The sequence below is a fragment of the Littorina saxatilis genome, linkage group LG12 (genome assembly GCF_037325665.1).
Source record: "Littorina saxatilis isolate snail1 linkage group LG12, US_GU_Lsax_2.0, whole genome shotgun sequence".
Lineage (NCBI taxonomy): Eukaryota > Metazoa > Mollusca > Gastropoda > Littorinimorpha > Littorinidae > Littorina > Littorina saxatilis.
Genome location: NC_090256.1, coordinates 65,757,041 through 65,775,893, shown reverse-complemented (window position 1 = coordinate 65,775,893; position 18,853 = coordinate 65,757,041). Strand labels below are relative to the sequence as shown.

Genomic DNA, 18,853 nt, shown 5'->3' with positions numbered 1-18,853 from the left:
AAAACTCCATACACACTATGGTATGTGAATTTTCAGTCTTGGTACTCAGCTCAGCTTTCTGCCCATTGAAATATCAGCATTTTTGCCTTTAGCGATCCATGAATCATTTTACAAATGAAAATAGAGCCTTTGCACAGCAGTTTCAAAGAAATATTTGTAATCTTTATTTATCATATGAATGATAGTTGGCATCACCAAGGTTCTAAAACTGAAAGAGAAGGAAAATTAAGTTATAGTAATCTTCTTCCGCACCGTTCCGCACTTAATTTTCCTCTCTCAAGGAATCAGTACCTTGAACAATTTTGAAATACCCACTACTGAGAATATGTTCTACACCCCTTTCATCGCATGAACTTTTTACACATATTTTGTAGTTGCAGATTCTGTTGTGTCATTTGAGCCATTGATTATTTAATAATATTTGATGAAATTTCACATACCAGGTCACTTTAGCAGTGACCTCAGTGTAAGGATGTGCTGCCTTTGTAATTGACGAATTCCAAAAATAACTTGTTCGTATGGGTTGTGAAAGAGTGAATGCCCCTGCTTTTTACTCAGACAAACATTGGAAGGGCCAATCACAATGGTTGTGTCGGAAACACGTGGACAGTTATTTTCAGAGGAAAAGCAACGGTATTCACTCTTTCACAACCCAAACAAACCCTGCGGAGATATTTCTAAAAATCGTCTATTGCAATGTGTAGGTCTAGGACATAAACTGAGGTGCAGTACAGTACCACATGTAATTTATTTTGAATATTATGTTACTTGCATTTTTGACCAAAATATGACATGGACAATCATTGTTCTACAAGACCGTGCTAGTGGTCGAGTTGGAACAATGACTGTCCAGATCAGTGTCCAATGTCATATTTTGGTCAAAAATACAAATAATATTCATATATCAATCAGTGAATGCACCCGCATGCAGTGGCCAAAATAAAGAGTTTGAGTAGTCTCTGAGTCCGACGTTACACGGCGCTAACTCAGTCAAACAAGGGAAATCCAATTTTCAGTTGACATATTATTAGTACTTTATGAGGGATATATTCCAGTGATTTAGATCCGACGAGGTGTAGCCAAGACGTGCACCTGTAGCTACGACGCCCCGTTTATGTGTAACGTCACCAAATGCAACGCATTTTTCGAGTTCTACATGTTGCGCTAGCCAACACGTGTAAAATGTCTCCGTCTGTACAATTTCAGCATAGTTAACCAGCATGAGCATGCATAGGGTACACATTAGCAGATTTCAATGTACTGATTTCAAGATGTGGGTCGATTTTTCCAACCAAAGAGAAAAGGCAATTCCGCTCACAAATTAATCAAGAGATAATCATGCAATTTTTTAAATATTAGTAATTCTATGTGACATCTTTCAGCACCACAGCTGCAAGACCTATCAGTATAAGTTTGGACGGGCTTTCCTTCATAAAAGTGGCTGTCTGCGATTAGTACACCCGCTTCGAGTTGTTCAGAATCTAAACCGAGTTACACATACAGGTACCCATCTTGATCTCTCTAGTCAAAACAACATAAAATTCATTTTGAAGGCAAAGTTGTGTATTTTCAGCACCAGCTTGTTTTGGAATTGAATTCAATCATGCATGCAACATATACAAATGGGCACAGTAACCTCTGGAATTTTATTGTCCCTATTCTCTGTGAATTTGCATTCTTTGCAAGTCACAGGATTTTTACTTCCAACAATTCAGAATGACTGCTGTGGGCAAAAGAAATTCCTGAACTAAAAATCATGTCTTGTACTGATTTCAACTCTTAATTGAAGCTTCATATTGAGGAGTATTTTCATGTAGATGTGAGCAGATTTGGGTGGAAAAAAGTTAGATACCTCAATGCTCATACACCTTGCATTCAGACACACACAACCTCATAAACATTTCAGCTCAACGGTTTTATTTCCAAGGAACATCAATTCTCAGTTGTACCAAATAAAAGAAAATGTAGCTGTGGAACAGACATCAACTTGCACACACTATCACACCCACAGTCATGTTCTGCTTTTACTTCTTCATTCTCTCACCCTCTTGCAAGCACACACACTTGGGGATTGATCTACATGAAATGAAAGGTTTTGATGCACACAAGCTTCACTGCGAATAAATGAATGAAATGAACAAAATGACACAATAAAAGACAACACACATGATGACACTGAATTCTTTCACATCACTCTGTCCAATGACTCCAGAAGCACGATACTGTTCCCCCGCACCACCTGAAATCAAACAAAATGTAAATGAGGATAACAAAAGCAAGCAATTTAGGAGCTTCATTTCAGCATGTATCATATCTGGTGACAAAAGTGTTACACCACCATATCATTATCAAGTATGGCATTTACACAATTCAATCAGGTAAATTTTCCTTGGTTGATAAAAAAAACAAAAGCTGACACTAATAATTTTAAAAAGGCTGCCTGTGACCATTCTATTTGTTTCTGTTACTCTGGATTACTTTACTGCTTTTAAAGATGAAACTTCCACCCGCCCCCAACCCCAGTGATTCTTATTGTGAACACACTGAAGTCAGCTTTCAGGTGAAAATCTGATAACTCTTGTTGTCTTTCATTGACAGACAAACCCTTTTCGATTTTACAAGGAGAACCCTTATAGTTATACTTCCCATCAACACAGAACCACCATATCAGAATCACTGTCACTTTCTTTACTTTCCTTTATTTGGTGGTTAACGTCGTTTTCAACCACGAAGGTTATATCGCAACGGGGAAGGGGGGGGGGGGGGGGGGGGGGGGAGGGGAGAGGAGATGGAATAGAGTTACTTGTTTCTTGTTCGCAAAAGCACTAATCAAAAAATTGCTCCAGGGGCTTGCAACGTAGTACAATATATTACCATACTGGGAGAATGCAAGTTTCCAGTACAAAGGATAACATTTCTTACATACTGCTTGACTAAAATCTTTACAAACATTGACTATATTCTATACAAGAAACACTTAACAAGGGTAAAAGGAGAAACAGAATCCGTTTGTCGGCTCTTACGACATGCTGGGGAGCAATGGGGTAAATTCTTCCCCCTAACCCGCGGGGGGGAATCACTGTCACCCCAAATAATATTTGGTACTCTTCTAATGTTAGCATGAAACAAAATCTACAGAATGAAAAAGTTTTTTCTCCTAGTTTTTTGTAATCTGCCAAGAAGTGGCATACAATTCACAACTGCAGAAGGTGCCCAAGAGATATTTCCCTATGTATGAAATAGCCATGTCAAATGTTGCCAGATGGAAACCTACCACCATGCCAATCGATCGTTTCTCTCCAGACTTTGTTTCCTCTATGCTCTCATCCACAACCAGGTTCATGAAGGGGTCAAAGCCACGCAGGATGCCTGTTACCATCCTTCCTCCATTCAGCTTCACTGCACACCAAAAAAGTGCATGTATAGAAAGGCTGGTTGTCGCGCTACTTTACGTATACTGTCACCTGGTTGTCACGACATATGTCGCGCTACTGGCTCAGTCTGTTTGGTCAGTTCCGATTACCTCCCATGGATGCGAAAACCTGTATGACCGTAATTCTTTATTTTTCTCTCTGTTAATTCACCAGTGGCTATGTAACATGTGTTACAGAATTGCACCAGTGTAAGGGTTAAGAGCAACACTGCTTTTCAAAGGATTCAATGTTGAAATTATGTGTTGTTTGCAATCAACGCGATCCAATAAGGGATAAACACTGACATTTCTCAACAAATTCCACATTGGTTGTACATGCACCATTCACACTGTGTACTTCAAATTATGTCATTCATTTGTTGGTGTACAATTAATTAACCATGATCCTTTGAGACCTGGAACCGCGTTGGCATCTTAGGGAAAAAAATCTGCTCTGTATGAGTGTATCACAAATACAGAGACTTGTGAGGTTCTCTGTCAACCATGACCAAGGAACTTGGAAGCACTGTGAAAGTAATATTTTTTATTTGAAATGCATTATTAAATTTGAAATGCAACTTACGGGTAAGCTTCTTTTCCATGTATCTGAAAACAGACAAAACAACAAATAAAGCTCAATAAAAACTCAGCTAATTACACACATGTATTGTCTATCACTATCACTATATCAGTGTTTTCTCAAATTTCTGTATTTCGACTGCGCCTACATTGTTTTCTTGCTGCCTAATTTGTATTTTTTCTCCTGGAAGTAGATTACACAACTTACAGCTAAGTGCGAGTCGCACTTGCAGTTCATGCATGCAGAAGCGGAACATGGGGACAAGAAATTGAGGCTTTACCGAGATCCTATCATTGAGCATGTGCACTGATGCCAGTGATGGTTAAATCCCAAGATAAACAAAATATATACCCTTGTTTTGTTTATCGCAGTGGCTACACTTACGCCGCCCGTAACTTTTCCCTTCTTTGCTTTGATAACGCCACAAAGCATTTCCCCACCAGGGCCGCGCTCTACTTCTGGTTTGAGCGGCCATTTTAAAGCGTGGGTCGAGCGAGGACAGACGTGTTCAACAGTTCATTAGTAGTGGTTGTGCGTTTCTACCCGTATGCAGGCCGGTTTTCTTTAGTCATGGATAGCGGACTTCACAGCGAAGCAGTTTTGACAGTAGGAAGTACATTCGAGTCCTTCGACAGGTTGCAAAAAGTTATCTCGGACTTTGAAACGAACGCGTTCATCCAGCTCTACGTTAGGTCGTCGCGAACCCTGCAGGTGCAGCGCAAACGAGCCCCCAGAAAGACTTTCAACGAAGCATTGCAGTTTGGCGAGTTGGACTATGCCTGCATCAATGGAGGACGAAACCATCTGATGCAAACAAACAACCACTACATTTTCCCTCCAATTAACCTGTACGCATAGTACACATACGGGAAAAATATAACCCATAGTACATTCAGTACAGTACATCCTAGTACACACCATGGAGGAAATTCCACCACAAATCATACACAAATGATTCCTTGTTTGGAGAAACAAAATAACGGGATGGGTTGAACAAACAACTACTTCACTCCCCACATTCACCTGTACCATTAGTACAGATAACAAGAAGAGCAAACGCTCGATCGAGTCACTTTCGCAGTTCTGAATATTATATGAGGCATCAGATGGACAGGAAGAAATTGCTATTCACAACACAATGAGTCACGTTCACATAAAATTTGAGCCCGGTCACTTTTATAGTTTCCGAGAAAAGCCCAACGTTAAGTTGTGTGTTGCCGAACAGAAAAGGCTAGTTATCTCCCTTGTTTTTCTGATAACGTTCGTAAAAGGCTACAGATGTAAATACTTTGATGTAAAGAATAATCCTACAAAGTTTCAATCACATCCGATGAACTTTGTCAAAGATATAAAATGTCTAATTTTTCCTTTGACGCTGACCTGTGACCTTGAAAAAGGTCAAAGGTCAACGAAAAAACCATCGTTAAAGTGTAGAGGTCATGACTAAACAAAATATGAGCCCGATCGCTTTGATAGTTTCCGAGAAAAGTCCAACGTTAAGGTGGTGTCTACGGACGGCCGGCCGGACAGACTAACACTGACCGATTACATAGAGTCACTTTTTCTCAAGTGACTCAAAAATACGGAATAAACCCGCTAAAGGAACAGTGAAATCTATAATCACTGAGCCTCATATATATAAGCCTCAATCACTGAGAGGATATCTGGAAAATCAACCACCAGTACATACAAGTATGTCCTAACAAGGGACATGAATAATAGTGAGCGTGTTACGACAGTAAAATGGCGTCATGTCGTAACTAGAGAATGTCCGGGTAGGATCACGCCGCGCCGTAATCAAAGTCTGGCCGAGTGACTATGACTGAGTCGTGGAAAAGGTGTAACCGAAGCCTGCAGTGAGCGAGTTTAAAATGACGTCATGCCGTAACTATAGAATTTCTGAGTCGAATTACGACTTGAACAAGAGGCGAAGCCTTAAGTTCAAGGCTCACGTAAGAAATCGACAAACAGTAACACAAACTCAATCACTCCCGTCACACATACACACACACACAGTAAGCATAGGTGACACGGTGCAAGAGTGCGAGACACTAGATCTAGATCTGTCTGTAGCCAACTTACGGGGACACGACTGCCAGATTGACACTGCGCTTTCGACAGCGCTTCCTCGCTGTGCAGATTAACTTGTAGGAAATCTCCTTTGGTATCTTCTTTATCTATTTTTCTGGAGCTACGAAACCGAATAATGTGAAATTGTCTTCTCCGAATCGGCGAACTGCAGCTCGGTGATACCTGTATCTATACCACATTCCTTCACGCGATCTGACCTAACCTTGACCCCTGACCTGGTCTACATACCACACACGACACAAACCAGTCACCTGTTTTTACCCCCCCACCACCCGTTTTCTTTGGGTACACACTTTAACTACATTCGTGCCGACGAAATGTTGATCATTGCTTCAATATTTTAAAGCTGTTGCTTGGATAATAACCAGGTAAAATTAGTATTTCGGTGTTTAGTCAAATGTTAAAGTTTCTATCACACACATACACACACACGCACAGACAGACAAAGTTTAGCATCGCATAGGCTACACTTACGTGAGCCAAAAAGGCGTAGCCTAACAGTAGCCCCTACCTTCGTTTATATTGGGATTTAGGCCTAACCATCAGTGCAGAAATTATATTATGCACTATAACTATTTCTGACGTCAGAAAGACTACAAGGTACGTCACTCACCTTCGAGTCTTCTGTGTTCTTGGAGTCGCTTCCTGGGGAAAAATATGGTTCAAGACGGTTTGTCTCTTCCTACAGTCTGTGTTAGGTCAAATAAATACAGTTGAATGATTGTTTGAACTGTATGTTACTATGTACCTTTAATTTTCAGCTTCCGTCCGCTGCAGGTTGTTTTTAACCATCATTTGGACGAATCTTCGTTTGCGAGCCGCTAATATCCACTTTGCGTCAAATCATGCATCCGCACCGAATATGCATACCAGCGCTCATTGGTCTAAAACATAATATTATGTAAATATTGTGCATCAAAGGGAAGCTACCCACGGGAGTTTTCACTTTCGGTATTAGTGAAGAACCGTTTGCCACTTCATTCAAAATGAGGAAAACGTTATTTTTTTGGTAAGTTCTGAATTTATGAATGAACAAGAAACGAGCGAAAAACTAAATTGTTTCGTTTTATAAAATTAGCTGAAAGTAAACATTATTTTTTCAAAATTATGTCTATATAGTGTGTTGATGCATGTGTTTTTTTTTTTTAATGTTATCGCTGTCACTGTTGTTGGTGTTATTCGCAATCTGCATCATGCATGACACGACTAATGATATCTTTGTCGCCCGGTAGCTCAGTTGGTAGAGCACTGGACTTGTGATCGAAAGGTCGCAGGTTTGAATTCATGCCGGGACGGACACGGGTCAACTTGCAGACCCAGAGACGGAAGCCACGTCCCACCCCCGTGTCATCACAATGGCACGTAAAAGACCTTGGTCATTCTGCCATAAGTGCAGGTGGCTGAATACACCTAAACACGCAGACACCTGGGTAGCGCGACTCCGTTGCTGCTAGCTTTCCACTGGGAGGAAGCGACCCGAATTTCCCAGCGATGGGACAATAAAGTAATGAAAATGAAAATGAAAATGAAATGAAAACGGCCATCCATAATCCCAGCGAATTTGTGGATTGTGGTGCCGCTCAGCCGACTGGCTGCAATACCTGTTGTTGCCGTGATGCGGACTGTTTTTCCTGTTTGTTCCAGTCGACATTTTAATTTTGTAACTAAAGTAGACTTTTCTGTGCCGGCTTGACCTAACCAAAAAAAATTATGCCCCCCAAGAGCAGCTTGGATAACGTTGGCCTCTCTCTGCCATATCGTTGCCACTCTTCGTTGCACGAACGGAACCGATGCAGACGATTTCAGTCGACCAATGAAAATAATCATCGAATAGCCTGTTATTAACCAATGAGCGCTGGTATGCATATTCGGTGCGGATGCATGATTTGACGCAAAGTGGATATTAGCGGCTCGCAAACGAAGATTCGTCCAAATGATGGTTAAAAACAACCTGCAGCGGACGGAAGCTGAAAATTAAAGGTACATACAGTTCAAACAATCATTCAACTGTATTTATTTGACCTTACACAGACTGTAGGAAGAGGCAAACCGTCTTGAACAATATTTTTCCCCAGGAAGCGACTCCAAGAACACAGAAGACTCGAAGGTGAGTGACGTACCTTGTAGTCTTTCTGTGATAGTAGTAGTCCAGTGGACGATACCTTCCGCCTGTGGTCAATCATCAATGCCAATGGCATCAAATCACATTCAAAAGAAGGGGGACCGGTGTACCGGTACTTTATCCAAATTCAAATAATACAAATTAACATGATCGAATATTGCTACCTAACCCACACGGGCTTTCTTTTTTAAATCCGTTCGTTCTCCAATTTCTACTGCACAATTCATCCATTTACTCAACTAATTTCTATAAGTTTCCGTTTGACAACGTTCTGATGTCAAGTTTAGTAATAGTACTTTTACTTTTATAAATTTGGTATTCGCACTCGTAGACTCGAAAGACAGAAGACTTCGTTTCATTCTCACTTGCAAGCGACAGTAACTATTAATAGTATTATACTAAGGTTCCTCTACGAAATATTAACAAAGGCAATGAGCCGAACACTTTATTTTGCAAGCAATAACTGTTATAAATAAGTAACAACAGTCGTTTAGTTACTACAAATACAATAACAACGTTGGGAAAACGAACCGGAAGTGACAGACGCCATTGTTGTCTACAGCCCGTAAAAGAAGACACAACCGCAATTCAATAAAGCATCTAGTAGCAATATTCAAAAACACACTACCTTAATATAAAATACTAAAAAAAGATTTCCTGTTTGAACTCACTTCTTCAACTCTGGTGGATGTGCTTTACTCATCGTGATGAAAGCGGATTTTTCTTCCCGACCTGAAAGTTAGTCAACGTTTGAAGAAACGCGCGTTCGTCTGTTGCTGCCGATTTTTAGGCATAATAAGGTTAATACAAAATGTACTATTTTTATCAAAAGCAACCCATTTTTGTCAATTTGCTTTAGTTTTGATTATTACTATACAATAAATATTAAAAAAAATTGAAAAGTTGAATAGTGTAATTCAGGTGACGTCACTCATGACTGTAACAAGTTGAACCAAGTTCGCCATCTTTTTCCTTGAGGTGTACTTCCTTATAAATTCATCGTCGAGTATAAGTGAAGGTAAGGAAATGTTAACTGCTGTAGTTTAGACACATTATTTGTTCAGGTATTTTGTGCAACGGTATTAGTTTTACGGTGTTATTCTTCATTGATGAGAGTTGTGATATGCCACCCAATGAGTTCTTCAAGATCAGAAATCTCTGTCGCTGGTTGGTCCTTCGGTTCTGCAGATTCCGTTGGCTCAAATCGTTTGTGTAAAAAGTGTTGATCAACTTCATTGGTCACCTATTAGTTTCTGATCAGTTGTGTTTGGTCGGAGACGGATGGTGTTTCCGTCATTTCGAAGGGGAAAAGTTTAAAAATCGATCTGATCTACAAAAAGCATCATCACCTTCAAATAATAAACAGTGAACCACCAACCTACCAAAACAAATGTGTCGATGTCACACAGAACAAACCGCACAAACCCGTGTTCACTTGGCGGAAATTGTCAAATTATGCACATTTGTTTTTAGGTCTGTTTTTAATCCTTTTGTTGTGTGTGTTCATGTTCTTGCTAACATTAACAGTAACACTGAGTACACTGCCACATAGTGCATACACTGTCACTGATAGTGATACAGACAGTGAGTGAATGAGACTTCAGGAAGGTTCAGTTAGCTATAAGTATGACCCACTGTAAGTACATCAGAAGGGGTCTAATTCCACCTGAAGTGGGTGCTTCTAGGTGTTCCTGTATCAGTATAGATACAAATTAATTCCGCCACAAGATTAAAGTGTGGTCTGTTTTTCCACCAGGAACTGCACCCGAGTGCATTCCTTGTAGTTGTAATTGTATGCAGGAAAAACACCTGCAGGAAATGCACCCACTCTGGGTGGATTGGACCCCTTCTGTACAACTATAACTATACTAATACAGTGATAGCAATTAAAGTGGTTAGTACTTTCTGAAGTTCGCCACATTAGCCTTTACAGTAATTTACACAAAATCCACTCCCACAGGAGGAAGTAGTTTATCTTGCAAAATTTTTTGTTTTGACTAAAACTATTGAAGAACAGCTACTGAGCTAGTAAAAAAAGTAGTATCTCACAGCGAAGGTTCAAACTCAAAGTAAGTAATTTTGCTTCAGCATGCTGTGAATGGTAAAGCAAATGACCAATTTGCATCCAGTAGGGCTACATGGATATTAATTGACACTAAAAGTTAAAGCATTTATAAGATCTCTCATTCTAAGAGTAAAATCTATAAGTACATTCCATGTTTCAGAGTCAGATCGACATGGCTGAAGGTGAGCAGATCACAGTGTACGATGCAGAAACACAACAGCCCTTGACAGTAACAGTCAACGCGGCAGGAGCTGACGACGGCACAGGTGTCACAAGCATCCAGTACATCACACAGGATGGACAGGTGGCACAGTTACAACCAGAAGTAGTGCAGGTATAATTCACGCTGCAATTCTAAAGTCTGGGAATTTATGTATTGAAAAAGAAATACTCTGGTTTGTTGACATTAGAGTGTCAGTTTTTTACATTTAGTCAAGTTTTGACTAAATGTTTTAACATAGAGGGGGAATCGAGACGAGGGTCGTGGTGTATGTGTGTCTGTGTCTGTGCGTGTGTGTGTGTAGAGCGATTCAGACTAAACTACTGGACCGATCTTTATGAAATTTGACATGAGAGTTCCTGGGAATGATATCCCCAGACGTTTTTTTCATTTTTTTAATAAATACCTTTGATGACCCCATATCCGGCTTTTTGTAAAAGTTGAGGCGGCACTGTCACACCCTCATTTTTCAATCAAATTGATTGAAATTTATGCAAAGCAATCTTCGACAAAGGCCGGACTTTGGTATTGCATTTCAGCTTGATGGCTTAAAAACTAATTAATGACTTTGGTCATTAAAAATCGGAAACTTGTAATTAAAATTATTTTTTTATTAAACGATCCAAAAACATTTTCATCTTATTCTTCGTCATTTTCTGATTCCAAAAACATATACATAATGTTATATTTGGATTACAAACAAGCTCTAAAAATTAAAAACATAAAAATTATGATTAAAATTAATTTTCCGAAATCGATTTAAAAACAATTTCATCTTATTCCTTGTCGGTTCCTGATTCCAAAAACATAGATATGATATGTTTGGATTAAAAACACGCTCAGAAAGTTAAAACAAAGAGAGGTACAGAAAAGCGTGCTATGCAGCAGAGCGCAATCACTTCCGCGCTAAACAGGGTCGTTAATTTCACCGCCCTTTGTACGAGCGGCGGACTACGGTCATTGGGAAAAAATGCAGTGCGTTCAGTTTCATTCTGTGAGTTCCACAGCTTGACTAAATGTAGTAATTTCGCCTTACGCGACTTGTTTTACACTATAGTTAACCTGGTGGTAGATTGGTTCATGTGATGAACTATATTTCCTGTCTGAAATATTCAAATGTTGGCAAAGTTAAAATGTCAATGTTATTTAAAGTTAAAGTTGAGGTAAGTGGATTGGATAGCATAAACAGTTTGCAGTATATATATCTGAACCCCTTCCTACGTTCCTTTGATTATGTAATACATTGTAACTACCATTGACTTCGCCCCAATTCTTTTCATAATTGACTAAAGGGGAACTTCCAATACAATACAATACAATACAATACAATAACTTTATTAATCTCTAAAAGAGAAATTACATTGCTGAGCGTTTGTGTCCGTAATAATAACATACATAAAACATTCAAAATAAACATTTGTTCTTTGTCCTGAGAAAATATAGCACATTGGTTATCACATAAGAAAGTATATTAAAAATAAATTAACATGCATTCACCATCAACAATGCACAAAAGAAAGTCAGCACCTTGCCGGTTATCACATATTGTCTAAGAGAGTAGAATGCAAGACCTCAACATATCTTAGAAATCTAAACAACAAAGTGACTGTGTTAAGATGAACAAAGTTAAAAAACAAAGGATGACTGTACTCACCGATACAAAGACGACACAAGACGATTACGAATTTTCGCTTCTGGAAGCTTCATCAGGTAAAGAACACAATCTTAGAAAATCAGGTCTTTAAATGGAGGGAGTCTTAAAGGTACTGAACTTGTCAAATCCAGGTGCACGGAGCCCCTGGGGCTTTTAGTCATACCTCAGGCAGCTATCCGTTAGAAGAACTACCAAGTTTCATTGACTTGCACCCTCCCCCCGCGGGTTAGGGGGAAGAATTTACCCGATGCTCCCCAGCATGTCGTAAGAGGCGACTAACGGATTCTGTTTCTCCTGTTACCCTTGTTAAGTGTTTCTTGTATAGAATATAGTCAATGTTTGTAAAGATTTTAGTCAAGCAGTATGTAAGAAATGTTAAGTCCTTTGTACTGGAAACTTGCATTCTCCCAGTAAGGTCATAAATTATATTTTACTACGTTGCAAGCCCCTGGAGCAATTTTTTTATTAGTGCTTTTGTGAACAAGAAACAATTAACAAGTGGCTCTATCCCATCCTTTCCCCGTCGCGATATAACCTTGAACGGCTGAAAACGACGTTAAACACCAAATAAAGAAAGAAAGAATTCACTTGCACCCAAAGAGTCAAGAACTGCGATTTTCTTACGAATTAATTTCGTAGTCGGACCCGGCTGGTCTTGACCTATTTTAGGATCTAAATTTAGATCAGGTAGATCACCACATCATGCACAAAAAGACACGTCACTAGCAAACTATGTCAGACGTCATCATGAGTTTGTGTAAAACAAAATGGAGGCCGGAATCACTCAGTTGAATCGAACTCCGACCAAACACCAACGTAATAACTAGGTTAATTTATGCACTCGCGTGAACAAGAAACTGTCGAGCTTCACAGATGTCGTCGTTGGGTAGTTTTGGGTTTGTTTTACTACCATAGGAGGATTTTTGAACTGTAAATGCACTCAGCTGCAACAAAAACGCAAAACGAAGGCTGTGAGCTGCACTGTGCCTTTAAATTTACAGAGGTTATGAACAGAACATCTGAGAAAGCAGGGTCCTAAAAGGGGGGGTTCCACTTCCACTGTATTTATAAAAATACATCTTACTTTGTATGCTATTTGTTATTATTCATAATATATATATACAAAAAAAATTGTTGTTCTATCAGGCAGCAGGGGGTGCAACGGTGATGTCCAATGCGGGTGCAATGTCTGTGATGGGCAACTTCGCACAGCAACAGCCTGCAGTTCTACAGGCACAGGCCGGCGGTCAGACTTCTGTGGCCACCACCTCCAGCAACGGCACGGTCAACACATCCGGCCTGCCTCAGATGTTGTTCCTCAACCAGGTCACGATTAACGGCCAGACGTCTTTTGTCTTGGTGGATGCCAACAACAAACCTGTTCAACTTCCACAAGGTGAGCTTTCTCAGTCAGAAATCCAAAAACAAATTGACTGCCAACGTTCTGAGTCAGAAACTGGGTGAAATAGAAACAGTTCTACAACCACCCAGACAAGTACACACGCACGCAAAGATTCGTGCACATGCACAAACAAATTCACACACAGTTGTGCAAACACTCATTCAAAATATAGTGGAAATTATACTTCCAAATCAGGTACGGTACTTATTTTCTTCTCTTTTTTTAAAAATAATTTATTTTTTATTTTTTACATTTACTGATTTAGCTCCGGGTGGTTGATAATCAGACATTTTTAGTTTTTTCATTTTGTCTTTGTTTTGTTTCCCTGTAAAAGTATAGGATGCAATGTATCATCTCCAGTCTATTTGTTTATGTAAATTAAGTTTTGACTTTGTTTGCAGGTATTCAAGTCATCAACTTGCCCACACAAAATCTTGGTCAGCAACTTCCTGTGGTGAGTTTTTGTTCACTGTGCCTGCTTCAGTGGTGTTCCTCAAGTATATATATCACTGTAGCTCTTCATTCTTTTCTTACAGAGGGCATTTTTGGAAATACATGTTATACATTTGAAGACAAACAGTGTGTTTATAATCTCACAACATCTTTTGTTGTAAGTAGGCATCGATGGATATTGGTTTGTTTTATTAGAGGCTTTTGCTGTGAGTTTGCTGGTCATTTCACAAACTGGTGCATGCTACCAAATGTGAAATCTAGCTCTAGTAATAAAGATGCAGTGATCATATTACACTAGCATAGGGAATTCGTCAAACAAAATTACAGCCAGTGGTACAGCTGCAGCAGTATTTACTAAAAACACGGTTAACTATTTAACCAGTATTCTTTGTGCATTTCCGTAGTGATCAATGGAAACACCTGAATGCTATTATGGCAAAGAGTGTGCCATCTGAGCATGTTTTTTCTCCACTGCTGGAGACAGGTTTACGGGTCAGAGGGCATCACAGAATGCAGAACATGCCTGATTTTTGTTTCAAAAACAACAACAAAAACATGAAGTACATGTAAACACTACAGTCCGGTGCTATGTATAGGTTTATCATTGCATTGATGGAGAACTACCTAGCCTGACTGTAATGCAATATCTCCCTTTGCTATACCCGTGTAAAAAAAAAAAAAAAGGTACTGCAGAAAGAAACTGAAATAAAACCAGCATTGGAATTCCTACTGGTGAACAAATCTAGCCAGTAGGTGTTATTGGTGGAACATCTTATTGTCAGCCTTGAGTCAGTATATTTAAAAAAACCAAAAAAACTTCTCCACGCATCTGTTATTGCCATGAAAGTAAATATGTGAAACTTGTTTACAGCCTGGGACAGACACAGGAGATGAGCCGCTTTATGTGAACGCTAAACAGTATCATCGCATCCTCAAACGTCGACAAGCCAGGGCCAAACTTGAAGCAGCAGGCAAAATTCCCAAAGAAAGACAGGTCAGTATTATTACTACTTATGATAGGGATAAAGGTATACTGAATTTTGTTTTAGTGAATATTGTGGTTATTTCAGCGAGTAATAAGGGGGTAAATGGGAGTTTTTTTTCTTCTATACTATGCAGTCGGGGGAAAAGTATAAAAGTGCCTTTTAATGCTTTTGGTTGAAAGATTATTTATTACATCTGTTGATTTATTTTTTGACATGGGTGAAAAAGGTTGCTGGCTAAATATTTTGCGAATCGTGTGACATGCTTTGTAAACCTCTTTGATGATGAAAAGTCAATCTCAGATGAACATCAGTAATTTAATTTAACATTGGCTTAAACATCTTACGCTGTTTTTTCAGAAATACCTGTACGAGTCCAGGCATCGACATGCAATGAACCGGGTCAGAGGTAGCGGTGGTATTTTTGTCGGCCAAATAGGTGATGAAAAACCGGATCAGAAGTTTGGGATGCCCATGTTATCAGCAATGAGTCAATAGACGGATGTGACCTTCTGTGTACAGTGTCGGTGGACAATTTTGCTGGGAATTGTGAAGAACTCAAAACTCCCTGTGCTAATTGCTGTGTGACTGGTTGGGAGTGAGTGAAAAGGTGGTTGTGATATTCTGCAAGAACTGATTTTGAAAGACGGGTCTGGCCTGAATGTGTTTGAATAAGTGGTTTTATACATGAATGTGTGTGCGTGTTGTTGCTGCGTCTGAGAGGGAGTGTGCGTGCATGTACGTGCGCCTTGTGTATATATCAGAAACGGATGTGTGTGCTTGCATAACAGGTCGCTGTCTTGAACTGAATGTTGATAAATATTGAAATACGAAGTTGTGAGCAAAACTATACTCTTACTTGAAGTCAGTGCCTACTGTAGAAGTCTCCTGACTGTGACAATGCTCTCACCCCTTCACACTTCCAGTTGGCCTAAGCAAAGGTGAAGGTGCCAGCTAACCCTTGCAACTGGCCTCAGGTCCCTCATGTGGGTCTTAACTGACACTTGCATGCTATCATTTCAAAATTGTCCTCTTCGTTCTGATACATGTACAGTTATGTGTAATGTTGAATCCAGTGTGTTCCTCATTTCAAATGTTTCAATTTGAATTCTGTATAGTATCTGTCTTTTAATTGCTGTAAAAAGCACTCTCACTCTGGTGAAATAAGTTTTGATTCTTACTTTATCAGAGCAAGCTGATCTGTTAGAAACAGGGTGGATGGATACTACCGCGTGGTATCTTATCAGAAATAATAACAATAACAGTACTTTATTATCCATTAAATGATTACATAAAAATGGAACATTTTCTTCAGCACACCCTGCCTGCCTGTAAACGATTGCAACTGGCCATTGTCATAGGTGTAGCAGGTGACTTGAATGCACAGACCCCGAGTCAGTTAAGCCTGTTCTATATATACGAAGTACAGGTGTGCTGCATGCAGGAATAAAGGCTGTCTGCTTCTTAACATGTCTTTACCGAGATCCAGACTGGAACCCAATTTTAAAGAAATATTGTCAGACTTTTGATGTCATCATAATGTTACAATGTGTTATTTGAATGCGTAACTGCCAGTCAGCGTCTACTGCGGGAGACATACCTTTCTACTCCTGAAATCGAAACCGATGCAGTGTGATTCACTGCACACAGTACTTTTTCACACTACATGCAGCGTATAATAAGAACAGGCTTTACCTGACAGTGAAGTCAAGTGGTGAACAATACTGGTACGTTTTGATAGATATATCATTTTAAAGGTTGAACCCCACTATTACATATTAGGTAAGTACAAACGTGTTGTCAGTTTTACACCCTTTGGATAAAAGAAGGTGTGCTTCAATTTGCTTGTTAGAATATTATTTTGAGGTTATCTTAGAATAAGGAGCAGTCTCGCACAAAGTGCACTGAGCTTGTCGGTGTATTGTCATGGTAAACTTGCATTTCAAGAGAATCAGCTGAAGTCTTCTCTGCTCTTAACGTTTATTTTATTTTATTTTTTAAGATAAGTAGATTAAAAAGTTCTCAGAGAAAAGCCCTTGTGCTAGGAACAGGGGTTGGGGAATCGAAATAGAAGTACGGTAGTCATCTTGTGTGGCATGAACACACAAGACGATTGCAAATGTTTAAAAGGGATTAACATGTTTGCAACAATTTTCATTTATGGACAGGCCTTTACACTTTTTGTGCTCATGCTCATATGAACCAAGGGAGATTCTGGCAACTTACATTTGCATCCCCGGAGTACTGTTCGAAATGCAATTCCCTCCGAGTCTTCTTGCTTGATCTCTAAAATTGTTCTACTTTCAGTGGTTTCAGAGTATTTTAAGGTGTGTGTTTATGTGCCTGAAAAATTGTGTTCATCATGCTATGTACAGATTATTATAATGTGTGTGTACATAATTTCATCTGCCTGAGAATGTTAATACAAGACTAAAAATGCTTTCAGAGAAAATAAAGATTTTACATGCATTTATAACATGTTGACTATTTCATCATTATACCTGTGTGTGCGACTGATGTGCATGCATTCTTTTAGAAAAAAAAAGCTTCATATGATATCAGAAAATTTTTAAAGCAGACACCATGACAAAGTGACTTGACCGTGAAGGCTTAATTTGACACACGACATGAATGTAATTATCAAAGTAAAAAGGTATCAAGTTGCACAACTTGTTCCTCATCACAGCATTAAATGGAACACGGTTACTTGTAAATTGCAAGAAAAAACGTTGTACCCACATTTTAAACAAACTTTGTCACCTCCAAGGTGTATTAACCTCATTGAAAATATGAATACCCTGAAACACGCTAACATTTTGAACTGTGGTGCATCTACTATCCCTACATTGTGCATTGTGACAGAAAACATGCTTTTGGTCTACACCTCAGAAAAAAGTACATGTATATAAGTGACATGCCATTTTCAAAACAGATTTTGTGTAAGTTAAAGGATTGCTTTGAATAGGAATAAAAAGAAAATGGGGTGTTAAAGGTGGTCGTCTACATTTTTGCTTTTTTTCAATAATCTTATGGTTAGATTTCGCTAAAAAGTTATGTCAAATGATGAATGAACCATGGGGAAAAAAAGTTATAGAAACAAACAAATATGTAAAAACAGATTTTATTTTTGTGTAGCGTGACTCACGCTTCCAATATTTTGTTTTCTGTTTGCTGAGAACATGTGTTTTGCCTAAAAATACTGACCAATCAAATTTATGTCACTATGCTTATAGCCACGCCCAAACAAGTGCAGCAACAGTTTGACACTGGAGCGCTGTCAACGCTTTTTTTTATACGCACGAAATGCACGGGATTTGAGATAAGTTTTGCGCTTAGCATTTTCCAAATAAGAATATCCTACTACCAGTACGTACGCTGGAATACTACAATGAATTTTCAAACGGCTACACTGATCGAAAATTGTAGATAATAGACTCTGCATTTTAATGGTCAAATGGCGATTTCATTTTCAGTATAAAAATGTAGACAAGGACCTTTAAGACCCTTATTTATTATAAGATAATCTATGAAACTTGAATATAGGGTATCAAACTTTTGCAAAGGAATCACCACTGAATATATTTGTAAAATTGAAAAGAATAGTATTTTTAAATACCCGATTTCAATCAGTTCTTTATCTACGTTACTGTACCTTTTTTCTTTGGGACATGGCAGTTTCGTGAGTGACCTACTTTAATTCTACTTCCTGTTTTCAGCGGTAGACTCCAGCCTTAAAAATAATAAAAAATTCAAATACCAATTTGCAATCATTCCCTTCTGTTAATGATTGTAGCCAAAACTAAAATATGCAGTTGAAAAAAGTTTAATTTTGTGAAACATTAAGTAACCCCACATCACAGTAATGGTAAGT

General features: G+C 38.9%; 2 protein-coding genes across 3 annotated transcripts; one reads left to right on the top strand and one right to left on the bottom strand.

The window, feature by feature from the left end:
* Nucleotides 1–1,900: 1,900 nt before the first annotated feature.
* On the bottom strand, nucleotides 1,901–9,018 carry LOC138982583 (small nuclear ribonucleoprotein G-like). Its single transcript, XM_070355907.1, has 4 exons — nucleotides 8,877–9,018; nucleotides 3,996–4,018; nucleotides 3,275–3,399; nucleotides 1,901–2,239 (listed from the first exon to the last, which is right to left on the bottom strand). The coding sequence occupies exons 1-4, from the start codon at nucleotides 8,906–8,908 to the stop codon at nucleotides 2,186–2,188; spliced, it is 234 nt and encodes a 77-aa protein (XP_070212008.1). The 5' UTR covers nucleotides 8,909–9,018; the 3' UTR covers nucleotides 1,901–2,185.
* Nucleotides 9,019–9,084: 66 nt separating this feature from the next.
* On the top strand, nucleotides 9,085–17,458 carry LOC138982582 (nuclear transcription factor Y subunit alpha-like). Of its 2 annotated transcripts, none has more exons than XM_070355905.1 (6): nucleotides 9,085–9,223; nucleotides 10,431–10,604; nucleotides 13,291–13,540; nucleotides 13,948–14,000; nucleotides 14,871–14,993; nucleotides 15,343–17,458. In XM_070355905.1, exons 2-6 carry the CDS (start codon nucleotides 10,443–10,445, stop codon nucleotides 15,478–15,480), a joined length of 726 nt encoding a protein of 241 aa, XP_070212006.1. In that variant the 5' UTR covers nucleotides 9,085–9,223; nucleotides 10,431–10,442; the 3' UTR covers nucleotides 15,481–17,458. The 2 variants fall into 2 exon arrangements, with proteins under 2 accessions (XP_070212006.1, XP_070212007.1); XM_070355906.1 differs by lacking the exon at nucleotides 9,085–9,223 and adding an exon at nucleotides 9,457–9,678.
* Nucleotides 17,459–18,853: the final 1,395 nt, after the last annotated feature.